Source organism: Sphaerodactylus townsendi, linkage group LG05 (assembly GCF_021028975.2).
Source record: "Sphaerodactylus townsendi isolate TG3544 linkage group LG05, MPM_Stown_v2.3, whole genome shotgun sequence".
NCBI classification, from domain to species: Eukaryota; Metazoa; Chordata; class Lepidosauria; order Squamata; family Sphaerodactylidae; genus Sphaerodactylus; species Sphaerodactylus townsendi.
In genome coordinates this window covers 448,653-469,241 of record NC_059429.1, presented here as the reverse complement: position 1 = coordinate 469,241, position 20,589 = coordinate 448,653, and the positions used below count along the sequence as shown (strand labels likewise).

The following is a 20,589-nucleotide window of genomic DNA, read 5'->3' as shown; positions in this document are numbered from 1 at the left end:
GGGAAGCAGGGAGGGGGATGGGATGAATAGAGTTATAACCTGTGCTTCTGGCGGGAAGTGTCATTCCTGCCACTGCGTGTACTTGAGCTTTCTAAGATGTCTGAATAAACGGTCTTTTTTCACCAAAGAGCCTTTTATTTCTGCTTCTATGGAATTCCTTACACTCCTGATGATACCATCCAGGTTTGGTGACGTTTGGTTCAGGGACTCCAAAGTTATGAACCTTCAAAGGTCTAGCCCCCATCTTCTATTAGCTCCCATTGGAAAAAATGGGGGATGGGGCACCCCTTTTGGAGTCCATAACTTTGGACCCCCTGGACCAAACTTCACCCCTGGATCAAACTTCACCAAACTACTATCATCAGGAGAGTCTCCCAACAAATCCCTGAAATTTCGGTGCTGCTATCTTAAAAACTGTGCACCCTGCAGGCCAAAAACCAAAAAAACCACTTTAACATACAAAAAAGCACAAATTTGGGGCGGCACTTAAGACATGTAATGGGGGGTTAAACCCAAGAACCCCCTTACCTACATCCTTGATCCACCCCAAAACAGCAGCACTTTCAATGGTGTTTAAATTAGGGAGCCCAGATTCTCCTTTTAAATCCATCTTAAAGGGAGAATCTGGGGACCCCAGTTGAAACAACTTTGAAAATGATGCTGTTTTGGGGTGGATTATCCCCCACCCTGAAACAGCATCACTTTCAATGTTTAAACTGGGGACCTCAGATTCTCCCTTTAAATCCATGCCGAAGGGGGTGGATTTAAAAAGAGAATCTAGGAAAATGGGGGGGGGGGGGTCAGGGATACAATTGTTAAGCTAGCAGCACCAATCTTTCATGGTATCTTTAGGAGACTCTCCTGATGATAACACACAGGTTTAGTGAAGTTTGGTTCAGGGAGTCCAAAGTTCTGGACCTTCAAAGGTGTAGTCCCCATCTTCTATTAGCTCCCATTGGAAACAATGGGGGATGGGGCACCTCCTTTGGGAGTCCATAGCTTTGGTCCCCCTGGACCAAACTTCACCAAACCTGGCTGGTATCAGCAGGAGACTATCCTGATGATATTACCCAGGTTTAGTGAAGTTAGATTCAGGGGGTCCAAAGATATGGACCCTCAAAAGGGTAAGCCACTTTGAGTCTCCTGCAGGAGAGAAAGGGGGGATATAAATCCAAACTCTTCTTCCTCTACTCTTCTCTTCTAAGCCCATCTCCTATTAGCTCCCATTGGAAACAATGGGGGATGGGGGCACTCCTTTTGGGGGTCCATAACTTTGGACCCCCTGAACCTAACTTCACCAAACTTTGCTGGTATCATCAGGAGTGTCACCTGATGACATCCTGAAATTTTGGTGCCTCTAGCCTAAAAACTGCGCCTCTTGCAGGCCAAAACAAAAAACCACTTTAAAATTAAAAAAACCACAAACGGGGGCGGAGCTTTGGACATGCAATGGGGGGGTTGAACCCGAGAACCCCTCCCTTACCTACGTCTTTGGCCTTTGGTCAGAATGGCTGGCCAGTGGGAAGGGGATGCAGCTCCCGTGAGGGGGGGGGGAAGGGGGGAAAGTACATGAATTAACTGAAAACAGACAGGAGGTATTTCCACGAGGGCTGCCAGTCTCGCGGCAGTGGCTGGAGTGACCTTGGGCCAGTCCCAGTTCCCTCAGGACTCTACCAGCCCCACAAGGTGTTTGTTGTGGAGAGAGAGAGGGAAATAAGTTTGTAAGCCACTTCGAGACTCCTTACAGGAGGGAAAAGGAGGGTATAAATCCAAACTCTTCTTCCTTCTCTCTTTAAAATGTTTATTCCCCTTCTTCTGCAAAAAAAAAAAAAAGAGGCCACTTTAGAAGGGGGAGTCTATGGCATTATATCCTCTCCCTAAATTCACCCTTAAATACCCAAGTACTTCTGAATCTGGATCTGGCGACCTTAATTTCCACACAACATGGGCCGAATCCCCACTGGGAAATTCAAGCATGATGCTGGCAGGGGACGATGGGAACTGTAGTCCATAATATCTGGAGGGCCACGAGTTTGACACCTCAAACCAAGTTTGAAAATAAACTGCACCTTTTCATCGAGGTTTCAACATCCCCACCGCAGCCTGTTTCCAGTGAAGACATCTAGGCCTATCTCGGATTCAAGAAATGTAACAATCCCCACTACCACGCGATCACCTTGGCTGGTCTCTCCTGATTGGCACAATGGCTGTATTTGGGGCAGGGACCCTTTATTTTTCTCTCCACAAAACTGATGCTCCACATTATGGCTTCCATCACATCAGCATCTCTTACTAGAAGTTTCTGGTTGGTTCTCATTCTCTCATGCTCTCACGGGAACAGCACTGCGCGCTCTGATTGGTTGTAAGGCATTTGCGTCACGCTCCCCAGCAGGAAATTTGAACCAGGATTAGACCCCCGATCCTCCCCTCCAAACTGGATCGAAGACATGTTTTTTTAAAAAGTAGTGCTTTCAAGCAGGTTCGGCAAAGACGCGGGATAAGGCGGAGAGGGAGCGCCAGAACCAGGATGAATCCTTGTTCGTCGATCAGGCAGTGGGGAGTTCTTCCTGAGTATCACGCGATTAATTGACTGTGGGGAATCGGCCATGGATGGAGGACTGATCTGGAGAGCTGCTTCTGCTATTGATGCATGCCCCCCCTTCCACCACCTCCCGACCCTCAAACTGCAATCTACCAAAAGGGTCCATTTTCAGAACCTGAGTTCTTAACAGCGACCCACACGTGCTGTTTGCCTGCTGGCTGTTGTGGGTTTCGCGGGCTGTGTAGCCAGGGTCTTGTTGGTTTTGCTCCAAATGTTGTTTTGCCCTCATCTATGGGCAATTTTCCATGGGTGATTAATTGCATGATAATCACGTGATAAATCACGCATTTAATCAGAACTCCCCACCGCTCAAGTGCCAAACATGCCTTCATCAAGGTTATGGCACGCGTCCCCCGCCCCATCACGTGTTTTTTCAGAACCTCCATTGAAGTGAACCTTTTAGCCCATCAAGCGCCGGAGCTGGTTTGGTGGGGAGAAACAGGGGACAGACGCAGCTTATTGCTCCCATCCTTAGAGCCTTCCAGCCAATCAGAGCACAGTGGGCTGTGCACTGAGTGCACGCAGCCATTTTTCTTTTTTTGCAGAGCATGGCTACATAGCAATGAAATAACGTTGCCACGAGACAACTATTTGTAAAAATTGTTCATATGTGCCTACATAGCATGTGTCTACATAGCAACGTAACAATTAAAGTAAGAATATGAATTTTCAATCAGGGGCGGAGCAATGTTCCCGCTCCAACCCAGTAGCCAACCAGATTCCACCAACACAGCTACGTAGTGATGTAGTTATGTAGCTGTGTGTGTGTGTGGGGGGGGGGGGAGGTAACGCCCCAACACAACATGACAGCCAATCAGGACAAGGAAGAACACACCTACTGAGCAGATCACATGTTTGAGGGGAGTGTTACATTCAGAGGCGTAGCAGGGGGGAAAGCGCCCGGTGCACTGGTGCGTCCTCTGCCCCGCCCCGGAACGCCCTCACCCCACCCCCACTGGGGTGCATGCCTGTTGCGCCACGCACCCCCCGGCCCCCTTGCCTCCGGTTACCCCCCCCGGCCTCCAATGCCTCCGGTTACATTGCTTGAATCCTTGATAGACATCAAGGTCTTCAATGGAGTGGGGAGGGAGACTGCATGATGAAAAGGTACTGTTTCTTTTGAAACCTGGGATTGCCCTCCGCCTTGCACTTCTCTGAGTAGAGATTCTACCCTATATTTGGGCAAAATGCGTAGAATTAGAACTATCAAGCCATGGCCACACAGCCCAGGAAACCCGAGTCTGGCTGTGAAAGCCTTCTGCAAAACATAGCTTGCCTTCTGCTTGCTCGCCATCAATTTCTGTATCCCTCCTCAGACCCCACCCCCCAACACACACACACACACACACACACACACACACACACACACACACACACACACACACACACACACTCTATGCTGAGGCCTTGAAAACAGGTCTGGGGCCAGAATCCCAAGCCTTCGCCAGCCCAGACCCTCACCTGCCCCAGTCATCACCGGGGAATTATTTAATTAGCGCTCACTTCTTGCAAGAAAGGAAACCTGACGCTCCTTCATCTGCTAAGTGCTGCTGCCAGCGTGGCTCTCTGGGCCGGCAATCCCAGCACCAGTTAGCCCAGTTCATAGAAGAAGAGAGAAAACAGCCCACCCAAGCAGCACCGAGCTGCTGAAAGAACACCCCTGAGTAAATGTTTTTTAAAAAGGGAATCAAATTACCATTCAGGAAACACCTTAAAAGGACTGGAGTTCTTTCAACACATATGCAGGATGGACCTCAAACGAAAACATTTATTATAACAGATGTGTGCCTGCCAGAGGGACAGGTGCAGTCACAGGTCCCCAGGTGTCACCCATTTAATCAAGTGGGAGGGCACAAAATCGCCCTCACATCCCTCCTCCTCCTCCCGCCACTGCAGTTCGAGAGGCGGCCTCGCCTAGGGCCAAGCGGACAGGGATATTGTTTGCTATTGTTTGCTATTGACATTTATACTGTCTTAGGCTCTGCTTTGTATTTAACTAGCCCAAGGTCACCCAGCTGGTGTGTGTGGGAGTGCACAGGCTAATCTGAATTCCCCAGATAAGCCTCCACAGCTCAGGCGGCAGAGCGGGCAATCAAACCCGGTTCCTCCACATTAGAATGAACCTGGTGTTAACCACTACGCCACTGCTGCTCTTGTGGAACTCCACAAGATGGAGGGAGGGGTGGCATGCAAGGGAGGGGAGGAAAGGGGAGAGGAAACCCCTTACATTTTGGATGTCAACCATAAAAAAATGCCTATAGGCAGCAGTGGGATTCAGCCGGTTCGCACCACTTCAGCAGAACCGGTTGTTAAAATGGTGCTTGTAAGCAAACTATATGAATTAATGCTTTGGAATAGCTAAACCTGCTTTCCAATCTGCAAGGAAACCGAGCCTTGGGAATAGCTAAACCTGCTTTCCAATCTGCAAGGAAACCGAGCACCACCTCATCTTGCTCTCCAAAAGAGGGGATCTCTGAGCGGGTGGTGTGGGGGAGGAAGAGAGAGAAAGCACCTTTGAACAGCTGGAGAAATTATCTGCTCCCTGCCAGCTAATGCAGAAAAATACCCTAATCAATATTTTAAAAGCAAGTAAATTGACCCTGCAGCAGTCATTAAGGAGAGAGGCCGGCCATCCGTTTCTTCCAAGGACTTGGTGGACAGCTTGCGGACATGGCCGGCTGGCACAAGCCCCCACTTCCAACCCCCAGTCAGGCCACACTTCCTTAAAAAAAAAAAAGGAATCCGTTTTTTTGAACCAGAGCTCCTGGAATCGAGAGATGGAGCCTCTCTTTAAAAACCTCCAAAGGAGGGGATTCCACCACACTCCAAAGCAATGCATTCCACTGTCAAACAGCCCTCCCTGTCAGGAAGTTTTTCCTGGTGTTTCGGTGGAATCTCTTTTCCTACACCTTGAATCCATCACTCCTGGTCCTAGTCTCTGAAACAGCAGAAAAGAAGCTTGCTCCCCCTTTGCCGTGGCATCCCTTCAAATATTTAAATATGGCTGTCATGTCTGCCTCTGCTTCTCTTATAAAGCCAGCTTTTCTTTGCTGCTTTGCTTTGCTTCCAACCTGGGAAATCCCTCCCCTTGCTAGGGCACGGATTCCATTTTGGTGGCCCTCCTCTGGCCCTGTTCCAGCTTGCCAATGTCTTTCTCACCATTTGTCCCAGATCCACAGTTCACAGGCACCAGGAAGAAGTTGTAGCACCCAGCCGGCACACAGTCCTTTTTGGTCATTTTCCTTGCAAAGTTGATTAATTTGAAATGTGATGTCAAAGGAGAGCTCTATGGGCAGACCTCCAAAAAGACAGTAAGTGGGTTCTATATCAAATGGAGCCTGAACTCTCTTCCTTGAAACTAAAATGACAAAACTGAGGCTTTATGGCACATTACGAAAGGACAAGATTCACTAGAAAAGACAGGAAAGCCAGGAAAAGTGGAAAGTGGCAGGAAAAGAGGGAGGTCTCACATGCGATGGATTGGCTCAATCATGGAAGCCTGTAACGAGCTAGTAAAGCCCAGGCAAAAGTAACTGTTATGAGTTCTTTATTGAGCTGGCATTCTTAGTCAGAAACAGGCAATGTGAGAACTGCACCCCAGATCACAACCCACAGCTTTTAGCAGACGGGCTCCCGCCAAAAAGGAATAAACAAGGCTGGATTTCACACGGAGTTTCACACAGACTGGCAAGCAAGTAAAAGATAACCAAAACAGCTAAATTCCCCTTCCCGGGCGTTAAGCCAAGAGTTTCCAGCAGGAACCTCGTCAAGGTCAGAAAGCACACACGCACACACACACACACACACCACTTCACAAAGCCACGCCCTTCAGCTGACAAGACCTAAACAAGGCTAAACAATAGGGCGTTTGGGAGGGCATTGATTGATGGGGCCTCCATGAGTCAGACGTGGCTTGATAGCACTTACGGCACTCCCTCAAAAGAAGCATGCCAGCGGGAGTGTTGTGGGGTTTCCGGGCTGTCTGGCCCTGTTCCAGATCCTCTGAAGATGCCAGCCACAGATGCAGGTGAAACGTCAGGAGAAAATGCTACTGGAACGCAGCCATACAACCCGGAAAACCCCGGTTGTGAAAGCCTTCGACAATACAAGCATGCCAGCATTTATTTTAAAATATCTCTAACCCACCTCTCAGCCACAAGCTCCCCTAGCAGTTTCATAATAATAAAGATAAAAATGCAGGCAATCCCTTAAAATGGCAGAAGATAATTAAAAGAGCCAACATCGATAACCAGCAAAACAATGCAAGCAAGCGGGCACATATACAGCCCAAAGACCCTGTGAATGGGAAAACTGCAGCACCTAAAGGTAGAACTGCCTGGCCATAAGAACATAAGAAAGAGCCTGCTGGATCAGACCAGAGTCCATCTAGTCCAGCACTCTGCTACTCACGGTGGCCCACCAGGTGCTTTTGGGAGCTCACACGCAGGATGTGAAAGCAATGGCCTTCTGCTGCTGCTGCTGCTCCTGAGCACCTGGTCTGCTAAGACATTTGCAATCTCAGAACAAGGAGGATCAAGATTGGTAGCCATAGATCGACTTTTCCTCCAAAAAATCTGTCCCAGTCCCTCTTAAAGCTATCCAGGTTAGTGGCCATCACCACCTCCTGTGGCAGCATATTCCAAACACCAATCACACGTTGCGTGAAGAAGTGTTTCCTTTTATTCGTCCTAATTCTTCCCCCCAGCATTTTCAATGGATGCCCCCTGGTTCTAGCATTGTGAGAAAGAGAGAAAAATTTATCTGTCAACATTTTCTACCCCATGCATAATTTTGTAGACTTCAATCATATCCCCCCTCAGCCGCCTCCTCTCCAAACTAAAGAGTCCCAAACGCTACAGCCTCTCCTCATAAAGAAGGTGCTCCAGTCCCCCAATCATCCTCGTTGCCCTTCTCTGCACTTTTTCTATCTCTTCGATGAACTGTTACTCTGTGGCCAAATTATCCCATAATGCAAGGGTGGTGGCAGGTGGATTTAAAACAGCATAGATGCCACAAGCCCATCCAACACATTTGTACATAAGGAGAAATTTGAATCCAACATTTTCCCATTCAGATAGGTTTTAGCCAGCAGCTACACTGAAATCCCCTCCTCCCAACATCAGAAATCAGCCCCTAAACTTTTGTTACACCTGCCTTCATTCCTCACCACATACTAACCGGAAAATTGTAAAGAAGGGAAATAGAGAAAACAGTCACAATTTTCTCGCTGTCCTCGTGTGTGTGTGTCTCTTTCCCCATTTTTTTCTTGCCCTAATGAAAAACAGAAGCTGGGTAAAATGAAAAGCACCGCCGAAATTACAACCCAATCCCATCCTTTTCTTCCTAAAGATGGGTGGCACTAAAAAACCCAAACCCCTAAGCAGAAGAGTACCTTTTAGAATCAACCTGTCTCATGAAACCAACATGATGCAAACTTTGGAGTTTAACAGGACTCTTCATCTGGCCCAGGTTAGGTCGTGAGACTCTTGAAAATTTCACTCTCCTTCAGACTCAAGGGTCACAGGCGAATAAGGTAAGAATTTGGAGCTTGTGAGGGTTTTGTTTTGTTTTTTTGGTGGGGAGGTGTTCATCAAATTACGCATGGGGTGTAAAAAGTGATAGAGATCTCTCTACCCCGAATTCCTAGAACTGGAGTAGGACACCCAAGCAGTTCATCTGGTGGGAGATTCAGGACACAGGAAAGGAAGTGTTTTGCACCGTGAAAAGAACTCGCTGCCATTTGATGTAGCAACACACAAATACATTGGCGGAGGAAGTTATCTGTCCGTGGCTTTTATGGCACCTCAGAAAGCGTCTCCACCTGAATTATGACTCCTCCAAAGGGGCGTCCCGGGGCATCTGGTTTGCTGCAGTGGGAAACAGGACCTTGGATCCAGAAAAGGCCTTTCAATATTCTCAAAGAAACACCAGACAAACCAAAGAAAGGAAAGACAATCACCCTCGTTTTATTTCCTAGTTTGGGAGCAGCCGCCATAATGTTATGGCCCAATATCCCTCCAGATTGCCCTACCATTACAAGGCCACACAAAAGGAGTTCAACGGAGCCCCAAGACAAGCACATCTCTCACTATTCCTGGAAGACGAGAATCACCAGCGATAAACCGAGTCTAGACGCTCCTATAAAAACTAGACAGGAGAGACGGGTGAGAAAAGAGTTCGCAACTTCCAACACCCCCACCCTTCCTGTTGCACAAATTTATTTACTTTTTTAAAAAGCCAAGTTAAACTGGTTTTGTGCTTCCAGCCCTCATGAAGCAATAGCTCAAAACAAAAACATTTACTGGACAATCTGGAGATTCTACTGTGAAACAGCAACACAGACAGACTTTAAAGTACACCAGAAGGCCCCCCCACCCCCCACCCCCAAAGGGTCTCTTCTGGCCACGCTAACCCTCACCAACAAGGCATTTTGGAACTATGTGTTAGGCCTAACTAACCCCAACCTTTTGGAGCCTGCGGGCATGTTTAGAGTCCCGACACAGTGTGGGGGGCACAGATTACAAGAACAATGACAACAAATTGGCAGCAAAACAAAAGGAAAAACTTCAAACAACCTTCTAGGAAACCCTAACTACGGAACTCCCTGCCTGGGACATGGGACCACCTGAGTTTGAATGGCTTTGGGGACTGCTCAATCCATGCTATGTTAAGAGGAGAGGGACACCACATTAAGCCACAGAAGCTAAAGTCTCAATGTGTGTGTCTGCACTCAAGCTCAGTGTACCTGGATTCAAATCTCCACTCATCCATGGAGGCTTGCTGGTGACCTTAGGCCAGTCACACACTCTCAGCCTGGCCTAACTCACAGGATTGTTGTGAGGGTAAAATGGAGGAGAGGGGAATGATGTAAGTTGCTTTGGAATTTGTTAGGGGAAAAGTGAGACAACAAAAATGAGTGAATTAAAAAGCGGATAGTTTGTAGATCCCATGGGGGGGATGGCTGAACCTTCAGACGCCGAAGAACACTCAGGAAGGAGCCTGCTGGATCAGACCAGAGTCCATCTAGTCCAGCACTCTGCTCCTCGCAGTGGCCCACCAGGTGCCTTTGGGAGCTCACCTGCAGGATGTGAAAGCAATGGCCTTCTGCTGCTGCTGCCGCCGAGCACCTGGTCTGCTCAGGCATTTGCAATCTCAGATCAAGGAGGGCTTCCTGGAGCCTCTTGGTGTGGAAAAATAGATGTGGGCCTATGGGGATCCAGTGCAGACAGACAATCCCTTCTGTTGATCCTGGTCACACAGTGAGAAAAGGAAGTGGTGACTCTTGGACCCGGGACTTCCAACACTCCTGTGTTGTTGCCTCAGCATGCTTGTCACCCAGAATTTCCTGCTCGCTGCATTTGCAAGAGCTGCTTGGCGGCTGCGGGGACCCCCTTGGTGACTGAAAACGGTTTACTAATTTCAGTCCCCTAATGCAAGCCCCCTTTTCTTTGAGGTTATGTTTCCCGTTCGGCTCGGCAGCCTCCTGACAAGCTGGAAGAATGTCCTTCCGTGCTGAGACTTTGTCCACCCAGCTTTTGTTCCCTGGTGTGCCGAGGGGGGGGTCACCTTCCCGAGCTGACCTTTGCTCATTCAGTAGCCAGCTTGAGGAAGGAGGGGGCCACCCCCACTACTTGGCTTTCTAACCTCCATAATTCTTGCTTCCCTCCTGCCCTTGGCATGCTGGTGGTGCCCCTCCCTGCCGCCCTTTCCCCCTCCCCAGTTTTAAAAGGCTCCTCCAACTTAAAAGGCTAAGAGAAGCAAAAGTACAGGCTCTCTAGGAAACTGCTGCCTGCTGGAAATTTAACACTGCCCCGGAAGAGCCAGAGGTTAGGGCCCCAGCTCAGCTCCCAGATGTGTGCTCAACACAGCCAGCTATGCCAGCACTTTTCCTTCACCCGATTCCTCTCGGGGGAAGAGGGGAGCTGCTTTGGGCCAGATCAGAACATGGCAGTGGCGTACCGCTCATGTCCCATGTCCCCGGGCTCACGCTGTTTCATCATGGGGGGGGCGGAAGTGACCAGATGCCCCTACGTGATGAAATGAATTGCTTGGCATGGCTGCCTGCTGCCAAGAGTACCCCCCCCCTCCCAGAAGCTGGCTTCTGCCCTCCCCAGGCCCTGGGGAGGGGGAGTCAGCATGCAGGGAGGTGGTGGGGAGGGGTGCAGCTTGGTGGTGGGAGGCCCTTCAGCGCCCACCTGAGCTGCACTGGAGCCCTCGCCTCCCCCAGCCTCCCTTCTAGCTCCCATAAGGGGGGCACGGGAGGGGGGCACGGGAAGCCAGGCAGGCGGGCACTGGGAGGCAGTCATGCCCTTAGGCACCATTTGGGCCCGGTACGGCACTGGAACATGGCAATGCCCCCTCCACAGAAGTGACTCCGTACTTTGGAGTGTGGGCTCTGTGGCTCTTTAGGGGCTTACTGAAAAGCAGACTTCACTGTCCAGACCCAAACAGCAAAGGTTGCTGGCTCAACTTTTCAGTGCAAGAAAGATCCCAGCCCCTGCTTCCAAGGGAGCCTTGTAGGAGTGTATTACTCAGAAGCCCACTGCCCTAGACACTTGGCTAGCAATTTCGTCTCCATGGATTGGCCCTTTGCTTTCGGCCTCCCCTTCCAAGGCGGAAGTAACCCAGAGTCTACGACCATATCTTGTGGTGGAGAGTTCCACAGCTTTTTGTCCTGTGTGTGAAGAAATGCCTCCGTTTGTACATCCTGAATCAGCTACTGCCAGACCTCAGTTTCAGGAGATCAGTGGCCCTAAAGAAAATGGATGCTTTGGAGGGCGGGCAATAAGGCACTATATCTTGCTATGGCCCCTCCCCGCCTTGCTCTGACGCCCAATTCCCCAGGAATTTTCCAGTCAGAATGGGCAACTCTTAGCCACCCTTGGATGAAGAGAATGGTCCCGTTTAGCCTCCAAAGCGAGGGCGGCCGGGGGGGGGGGGGGGGGATAAACAGGGTTCAAAAACTGACTACTGTCAAAAAGAAAGTCCCACTAATCTAGTCACTCCCCAGCCCCCACCCTGCACTCCAAAGTTGGAACCAACTTATGTACTAATGGGGGCTAGGGCTTGTTACACCTGCAACCTGCAGCTCTCCAGATGTTCATGGACTACAATTCCCATCCCAGCCCCCCCTGCCAGCATGGCCAAGTCCCCACCGCCTCCCTGGAGGTTGCAGACCCCTGGGCTAGAACAAGAGGGCAGAATATAGTTATCCTCTGCAAAGCTGCCTCGACATCACACAGTGTCGTGGGGGGTGGGCTGGCCTCTGCTGGTTGCCAGGAGGAGGACCTCCAAGAAGGAATTTGGGACCCTTTGCCAACATGGATGGACCTCCTCATCTACCCACCATCACATTTTTAACCCTACCTGACCTCCAAAGAGCTCACAACAGCCCAGCAGACAGACAGCCAGACAGACAGAGAGATCTGCTCCCAGCCACTCTGGACGGTTCATGGTTGGATGGGGATTTGAACCCGTCGTAAGGGTCTCTTCTAACCACACTAACCCTCACCAACAAGGCATTTTGGAACTAGCCGGTAGACCTAACTAACCCCAACCTTTTGGAGCCTGCGGGCATGTTTAGAGTCCCGACACAGTGTGGGGGGCACAGACACAATATGGCTGCCGCTATGGCATCCCTCCAGCCACAGAAAGGAGATCCTCGTGCTGTGGTGCCAAAGTGGCTTTTGTGGGCAAAAGTGTCACCTGGCCTTGCCCACTTTCCAGAAGCACCTGGTGGGCTCCAGGACAGCAGGAACCACGTTGGGGACCCCCTCAGCTAACCGAAAATGGTCTCCACTGGCTAACAGCAAGCAGCACTCTGAGGTTTTAGGCAGGAAAGAAAGAAAACTCTGCACTGTGAAAAGCTTTCATGGCCGGAATCACTGGGGTGTGGTGGGGTTTCCAGGATGGCCGTGCTCCAATCGCATTTACTCCTGATGTTTCGCCTGCCTCTGAAGATGCCAACCACAGACGCATGGGGCCCGAAAGCGGAGTTTCAACTCTATGGCCCCAGAAACTCAGCCACACCCCAAAGAAACATACTCTTCGGGCCCCTCAGCCCATGGGGCCTCCCCGTGCAAGAGAGCCCCACTCAGGGCACTCCCCGATGCAGCTGGCCTTAAATGGTGCCAGACCCTTGACCGTGGAAATGCCCGGGGACCTCCTGCCTGCCACGTGGCTGCCTCCAAAGACCCTGCCATCCACCAATGGGCCCAGCCGAGGGGTTTCTGGATGGCGGGATGCCGGAGAGCCCTTGTGTCAAATAGTGAAAGCAGGAAGCGGGGGCCCTCTTATTCCAAGTTCAATCGGAGGTTTTGTGCTTACAAACCAATCTGAGGCATCCCTGGATCTGGGGAGTATCTCATCACCAAAACACAACGATAATACACAATCCTCAATATAAATATCTCACCCCCACCCCACCCCCCACAAATAACTTAGACAGCTGCAAAGAACACAGAAGATGGCAAACAGCTGGGTGCACCAAGCAGCAGGTGTTTAGGAGAAACCCTTTAGCTCAGTGGTGCAACAGCTGCCTGGCAGAGAGAAGCCAGGCCTTCCCTCCCTTTAAGGCTCCAGCCCACGATGATGCAGGGCTGGAACTCCTGTCAACCAGCCAAGATGGGTCCCTGGCTTGCCATGAACCTCCCAAGCAAAGGACAGAAGTAGCGCCAGGGTTTGAAATCCAAAGAAAGTAGCAGATTGCAACCATCAGAATAAACTTAAGAAATAACTATTGAATTGATGTTTTAATTACATACGCATGCACCAAGAGATAACTTTTAAATCAAAGATGGAAGTCACTCTGTGTAATGTGTTGTGTTTTTTTTTCATGCTTCTATGCTTTGTTTATTTTATGTGTGAGAAAATAAAAAAATGTATTTTAAAAAGTTAATACGAGCAGAGAAGTCCGATGGCTCAGGAGGCAGAGGCAGCCCTTTGCAGGCATGCGGGGGGTGGGGGTGGACTCGGGGTTGATCTCACGGCACCCGCTCTCTTTGTGTGTCCATCAAGCTAGCCGGAAACAGACGCCTTTGTGGTGGGGGAACACTGCATGTAACACAGCGGGCAACTGGGGGCGGGAAAGCCTCCCGTGTGGCTGGTTCAGGAAACACCAGGCAGAAGTCTCAGAGGGATCAGGAGGGGCCCACGACAGCATAGTCACCTTTGGATCCCAGCCAGAGGTTTGCTCAGTTAAGCATCTGGCAGGCAGCACTGTTGGCCACCCTCCAGGAGAGCGACTTCCTTCTCTCTCCAAGGCCAGCTGATTGGCTGCAGCCCCAGCATGGAGATGCCTGGGAAGAAAAAGAGCTCTGGAATGTAAACACGACGCGGCTCCAGAGGAGACACCAGACGGGACTTGCCAAGTTGCCACCCGGGGCTGTCCCAGGCACAGGCCTTGGCAAAGGAATACCGCCACAACTACTTCACTGACCCCTTTCTGGGAGGCACCCCTGGGAAGTCCAACAGCAAGGAGATGTGGGCGGGGTGGGGGTCAACAGCGGTGGCCGGACTGACACCCAGAAGAAACAAAACCCTATGAGAAAACTCAGCCCCCACCAAGTTGGGTCTGGCTGCCACCAGAGGGGCTTCCCTGCAGGGAAGTGAAGACTGACGAACAGCACAGAGGCCAAAGGAGAAATGAACATCTGCAACGAGGAAAGTTCTGGTGGGGGGTGGGGGGTGGGGGTTAATACACAATGACCTGTTAAAGGGGTGAAACCATTTCCATTCCTTGCAGCAGCAATGCAAAGAACATAGAACAAGAAGAAAAGGAACAAGAAGAGTTTGGATTTATACCCCACCTTTCTCTCCTGTAATTCAATGTGGCCTACAAGCTCCTTTCCCTTCCTCTCCCCACCACAGACACCTTGTGAGGTAGGTGGGGCTGAGAGAGTGCTGTGACTAGCCCAAAGTCACCCAGCACGAATGTAGAATCTGAGGAAACACATCTGGTTCACCAGATAAGCCTCTGCCGCTCAGGTGGAGGAGTGGGGAATCAAACCCGGTTCTCCACATTGGAATCCACCTGCTCTTAACAACTACACCATGCTGGCTATTGTACAGAACTGTATCCACACCAGAAAGTAAAAATGCTCTCTTTGGCTCTTAGTGCAACCATTTCATTTTTTTATGTGTTGAAGGAACTATTTAATGGGTGCATTTTGCTATCTCTGGGCTGGGAGATTTGGGGAGTGGAGCCTGGGGAGGAACGGGTTTGCAGAGCGGCGGGGCCTCAGAGGGATATAATGCCGCCAGAGAGTTCCCCCTCCAAAGCAGCCGACTTCTCAAGGGGAACTGATCTGAGCAGTCTGGATATCAATCAGCATTTCAGGAGGTCTCCAGGCCCAACCTGGAGGTTGGCAACTTTACCTTTGAGCCTCGGTCTCACAATTTCCAGGGAACTCTTGCACTGTCCGTGCACAGAGTACACTTGATTTTTCTGCACTGAGCAATTCCTATGTTACTCTCGGGATATACAAGGGTCACTGCAACTTGTGAACAGGTTCTTTTTATGGCCAAGCACTTTGAAGTCTGCAAGGAAAGTCTGCAAGTAAATATACTTGGCAGAAATCTCTCCAGATTGCATTCAACAGTGGTGTTTCTCCCAGGGTCATGCTGCATCAAATCTACACATGTGCCACATCCCCCCAGACTTCCTTGTCTTCTCTGTGCTCCCAACTATATGAATTATGAAGTATGAAACCCATTTTTACCTTTATGCAGCAGAGATTCCCAAACTCTGCCATTTCAAAATTTAAAAACTAGACCACAACTGGGGGAAAAAAAGTTTTACCTGTAGAAATCTGGGGGGGGGGGGGGGGGGGTAGATTGACATCTAGAAAGTTATGCACGGGGTAGAAAATGTCGATAGAGAGAAATTTCTCTCTCTTTCTCACAATACTAGAACCAGGAAGAATATGTTGAAAATGTTGGGGGGAAGAATTAAGACTAATAAAAGGAAACATTTCTTCACACAACGCATGATTGGTGTTTGGAATATGCTGCCCCAGGAGGTGGTGATGGCCACTAGCATGGACAGCTTTAAGAGGGGCTTGGACAGATTTATGGAGGAGAAGTCGATCTTTGGCTACCCATGTTGATCCTCCTTGATTCGAGGGACTCGGGAGTAGCAGCAGCAGAAGGCCGTTGCTTTTACCTAAAGCATGTGAGCTCCCAAAGGCACCTGGTGGGCCACTGCGAGTAGCAGAGTGCTGGACTAGATGGACTCTGGTCTGATCCAGCAGGCTCTTGCTTATGTTCTTAAATCATGCTTAGATACCCCACAGGAAGAAGCTATCTCCTTCTATTCCCACATGCCTCACTGGGCACATACCTCTCCCAACTGGAAGTAGAAGAAGCTGGGACCAGCAGCTCATGCAGAGTCAGAACAGGCAGACTCCTCTGAGGAGTAATCATTTTGACACACCTCTGCATTGTGAATAATTCTCATACAGAGGCTGAAGAAATCATTCCAGCATGGCCAGATCAGAGAAAAATCACGCAGAGCTGCAGCGGACATATTTCTTGTCTCGTCAGAGTTTCAATCATCCTCAGATCTATAACCAAAACACACTGTATTTGGTCAAGGAGCCCAGCACATATTTCTCGCAAAAGAAAAATTCCAAACCAAATCAAAACTTTATAATTGTTTATGTGCTATTTTTGTTAAAAAAAAATTCAAAAGAGAAACTACATTCCCGACTCCCTCCAGGACACAAATATTTTGGCTGCCCGGTCTCAATCTAGTCCCCTCCTCCATCTGGATCCCATCTGCTGCTGCTCTGCCAAAAAGCACACACCAGAAAGCACACAGGATTCTTTCTATCCCTCCCCCCAAATTCCCAATGTATTTACAATCCATACATCAAAGGCGCTTCACCCTGGGGAGGGGGGGGGGGCTGTAAAGACCCATTTCCTTCTATTAGCTCTAAGGCTTTCCTGACTGAGTAGCCAGGCCTGGCCTGATCAAACAGGGGAGCAGGTTGGCCGGAAAGAAGAAGAAAGGTTTTACTGGACTGCAGGGCGGGGGTTACATTAGCGCTCACCCCTTCTCCCTCCAGTGTTTTGTTTCCCCATTGGGTTGCATAAGTCAGTTTGCACTCAGTCGTCGGAAGAAAACTGGGCATCTGCCTCTCCTGTTACATTACGAGGGGACCAATTCCGAAGTGGCACATCCTGCATAGAAATGGATCAGTATTCTGGCAAATACTGAAGACAGAGGAAAAGCCATTCATTTGGTTGTTGAGGGCCCAAATATAAATGAAACCCTCTGTGTCAAAATCATCCATGGTGGTTGGAAGGGGGGGGGGCCATCTCTTTAATACCTGGGAACCTATGATTTGGTTTTACCAACTGGAATAAATGTTTTCAATCACTACTTCCAAACTATTTCAAATTCAGGCAGATAGCTGTGCTGGTCTGTAGTAGAACAAAAATTCAAGCCCAGTGGCACCTTAAAGACCACGAACATTTTCCAGAGTGCTGGCTTGTGACAGTTGAGCACATTTCATCAGATCTGAAGCCCCCAAGCATGTTTGCTGGCTCCTTAAGGAGCTGCAGGGACTCATCCTGAAGCCTGTGTTCTTTAAGGCAAAGTAGCTAGAGTCTATCCAGCAGCCAGCCCATTCACCCCCAACACTTGTGCAGAGAGAAGCTCCAGGAAGCTCAGAGGCAGAACACAAGATAGCAATGCCAAATGAAAGCTCCCCCACCCCGAAAAGCAGTCTTGGTCACTCACGAGGACCCCAAATTTCTACAATGGCACCCAACGTCCTGCCCACGGGCATTTCAGACACAAGATGCAAGAGCTTCTTTTCCAATTAAATGTCAAAAGAAAAGAAATCCTCACTAGTCCATAGTTCAAAGATGCAGAGCTCTGCTTATAACCCACCCCCTATTCCCTCGTCCAAAGGAGGCCCCCACACCTAAGATGACAGATTCCGCAGGGTTTGCGCACATCTTCCAACAGCAGCACACAAAATTAAAGCAGCAGAGGGAAAGTCCCACATGCATGACCACAACACAACAAACCCAGAGCCAGCTGGTTCCAACAGCTGCTCTTTCCCAGCCGAGGACTCTGAAACCTTTCCAGCCCAGCAACCTCCTCCATGCACCCCCTCCCCCACCGCCACTGCCAAATTGCAGAAGGGAAAAATTGGGACCCAGATTCAATGAACAGTTTCACATGCTGCTACAAAGATACTCATCTCAGGCTAGTCAACATCTTTGATTTTGCATACTTTATACAACTATGTTTTGTATTGTGTCATATTGAAGCTACGGCTATACAATGAACCATCTGAGTGTGAATACTCATCTTAGGAGAATGCCATAAAAGAAAAGAAAGGGAGGAGAGAGAGAGAGACCAACTCCATCTCTATTATTTTCAAGACTAGAGCTCTTGTGTCCTGGAACACGTGAACCCCTCCTCCGGCATGACCAAAACACCACCTGCCCTTTGCTGAAACCCATCAGCTTCACCCAAAAGGGGCGCATCCCTGGCCAGGCATGGAAGGAAAACCCCTGGCCAAAGGGAACGGCTTTCTCCCAGTAGAGCTGGGTCCAGTCAATGCCCAAATGGGCAATTGCCTGCAACCATCTGCCTCTCCAGGCCACTCCCCTCCCTACAAAGCGCCTTGCGCTCCACAGCAGAAGACAAATGGGATAAACACATAATCACTCGGTGAAAGAGGACAGCTTACAAATAAAACTTTCTGAATTCTGCACAATAGACCATGCAGGCATGAATCAGACTCCTTGGGCCCTCAGGACCGGTAGTGGCAGACCCTTTTAATGGGAGGTGCTGAGGACATGCAAGGGAGTTGCCCCCTTCCCCCATCGCGACACGTCAGGATCTGGATGACTCTGGATGTCCATCAAGTACGAACAACCTACTGACAGCACAATCCCATGTACCACTAGCAGCCCCCCCTGGCAGGAACTGCCCCCCACAACCAGCCAAACATGGCAGGCAGATGCTCCGGGTGAGCATCGAGGAACACCACTGGCACCTCCAGGAGCCTGGCCGGCCGCTACTTACTTGCTTAAACTGCTCCTCATAAGTCCAGTCTCCGTGATCCGGGGCTTGGGGCTGCAGCTGCGGATGGCCGGGGTGGGCAGCCCCAGAAGCTGGCCGCTCCTGAGTCCCTGCAAGCCTTGAAGCCTCCCCCCGGTATTGTTGCGGCGGCGGCTGTTTTCGGAGAAGCATGGCGCCTGTGCTGGAGCGGGCCGCTTCTCCGGAGCAGAGGCCTTCCTCCGCCATATCTTCGTCCTCTTCGAAATCTTCCTCCTCCTCCTCCTCCTCTCCTAGGTCCTCCTCAAAATCGTCCTCGACCCACTTGCCTTTCCTGGGAGTCAACAGGGGGAGACGGGAAAGGCTGAAGTCTGCCCACGCCCCAAGACACAGGCGGGACAACAGCCCAACTGCAACCTCGGGACAAAAGCCGCATGGTGCAGTGGTCAGGGTGCCAGACTAAGATCTGGAGGACTCCGGTTCAAATCCCTACTCTGCCATGGAAGCTCACGGGTGACCTGGGGCCAGTCATACACTCTCAGTCTAACCTACCTCACAAGATTGTTGCGAGGATAAAACCTTGCAGAAAAAAAGACATAAGATATTTGGGTCTCTACTGGCGGAGAAAGGCAGGGTATAAATGAAGCAAGTACATATATAAATAAGTGAGACCGTTTTCAGTCACTTGCACAAGGAGTTTCTTCCCCTCCCTACCAGTTGGGGACACTATCTTGACGCGTCAGCCGACCAACGAACCCCTGCGGACTCCCGGGGCTGCCTTGTGACGCTGGAGAGGCCCCAGCTAGATGGCCCCGGGACACCTCTGGATTCCCCCCTCCCCTGGCCCAGCCGGGAGGGGGCAGCTAGGAAACAACCAGATCCCAACAACGCAAGCTCCCTCTCTGCTTTGTACTAGGCTAGACTAGGCAGTAAATGCTGACTAGATACTCCCACTGCATGATGGGATGGCACCAAGGACGTAGGTAAGGGGGGGGGGGTTCTTGGGTTCAATCTCACATCACATGTCCGAAGCTCCACCCCCACCCCCGTTTGTGAGTTTTTTGTATTTTTTAAGTCTGCTGTCCCTGGCCTCGGAGAGCTGCTTTTATAAGCACTGGGGCCAGGGGCGGGGTTTGGGGAGGCATGGCCACGCCCCTAGGGGTGAGTGGGGACGTGGCCCCCTGAACCCTCCCCATAAAAATGTATACCTACGTCACTGGATGGCCCTGCCTTTGAGAAGGTCCCCCACCCCAGAGGAGGGAGGGAGGTGCCGCACCCGGCTCCCAAGCATGAGAACACGAGAAGAACCAGACCCACTCCAATTATCCCTGTCTCACTTAGAGGCTGATTCCTCAAGAAGGTCCTACAACCCAAGGGCCAAGGAATGAGTCTACTCCTGATGTTGCCTCCCTGACACTGGGATTCCAGAGCTGGGACTACTCTCGGAACATGGAGGTTCCCTTCAGATGCCACAACTAGTAGCCACCAGTAGACCGCTCCTCCATCTTTGTGGCCGTTTTCCTTGGGCTAACCACCTGGTGATAATTTCACCCTAAATGGACAAATCTTAGCGCAGACAACAGTGGAAACTCTGGTGGAAAATGGCCTCTAAGCTAGAATGGCCCCTGCAAAACTTCAGAGGAGACCCGTCGTCCTGGTTGGGGACTTCCTGCTGAGGGGAACAGAAGCAGCGATTTGCAGGCCTGACAAGAGGTCTCAAGAGGTGTGTGCTGACCCCCTGGGGCAAAAAGCTAACATGAGAGGCTAACATGATTTGATAAGCCCACTGACCGTTATCTCCCCGTTTTGATCCACCTGGGAACAGATGACACTGCAAGACGTAGCTTTTGGGACATCGCAAGGGAGTTTGAGGCTCTGGGAAGGAAGCCGAAGGATCTGGATGCATAAATTGTCATTTGAACTCTACTCCTGCTTGAAGGACACGGCCCAGGGAGGGGAAGAGAATAGT

The 20,589-nt window shown here is 50.4% G+C and overlaps 1 protein-coding gene across 1 annotated transcript in view; it reads right to left on the bottom strand.

Annotated features, from left to right (window-relative positions):
• ARID3A (AT-rich interaction domain 3A) overlaps positions 1-20,589 on the bottom strand; it is a 68,742-nt gene that overhangs the window by 31,239 nt on the left and 16,914 nt on the right. Inside the window, exon 3 of the mRNA XM_048497128.1 lies at positions 18,648-18,954. Within this exon, the coding sequence (XP_048353085.1) occupies positions 18,648-18,954 (307 nt within the window). The remainder of the gene's footprint in view (positions 1-18,647; positions 18,955-20,589) is intronic.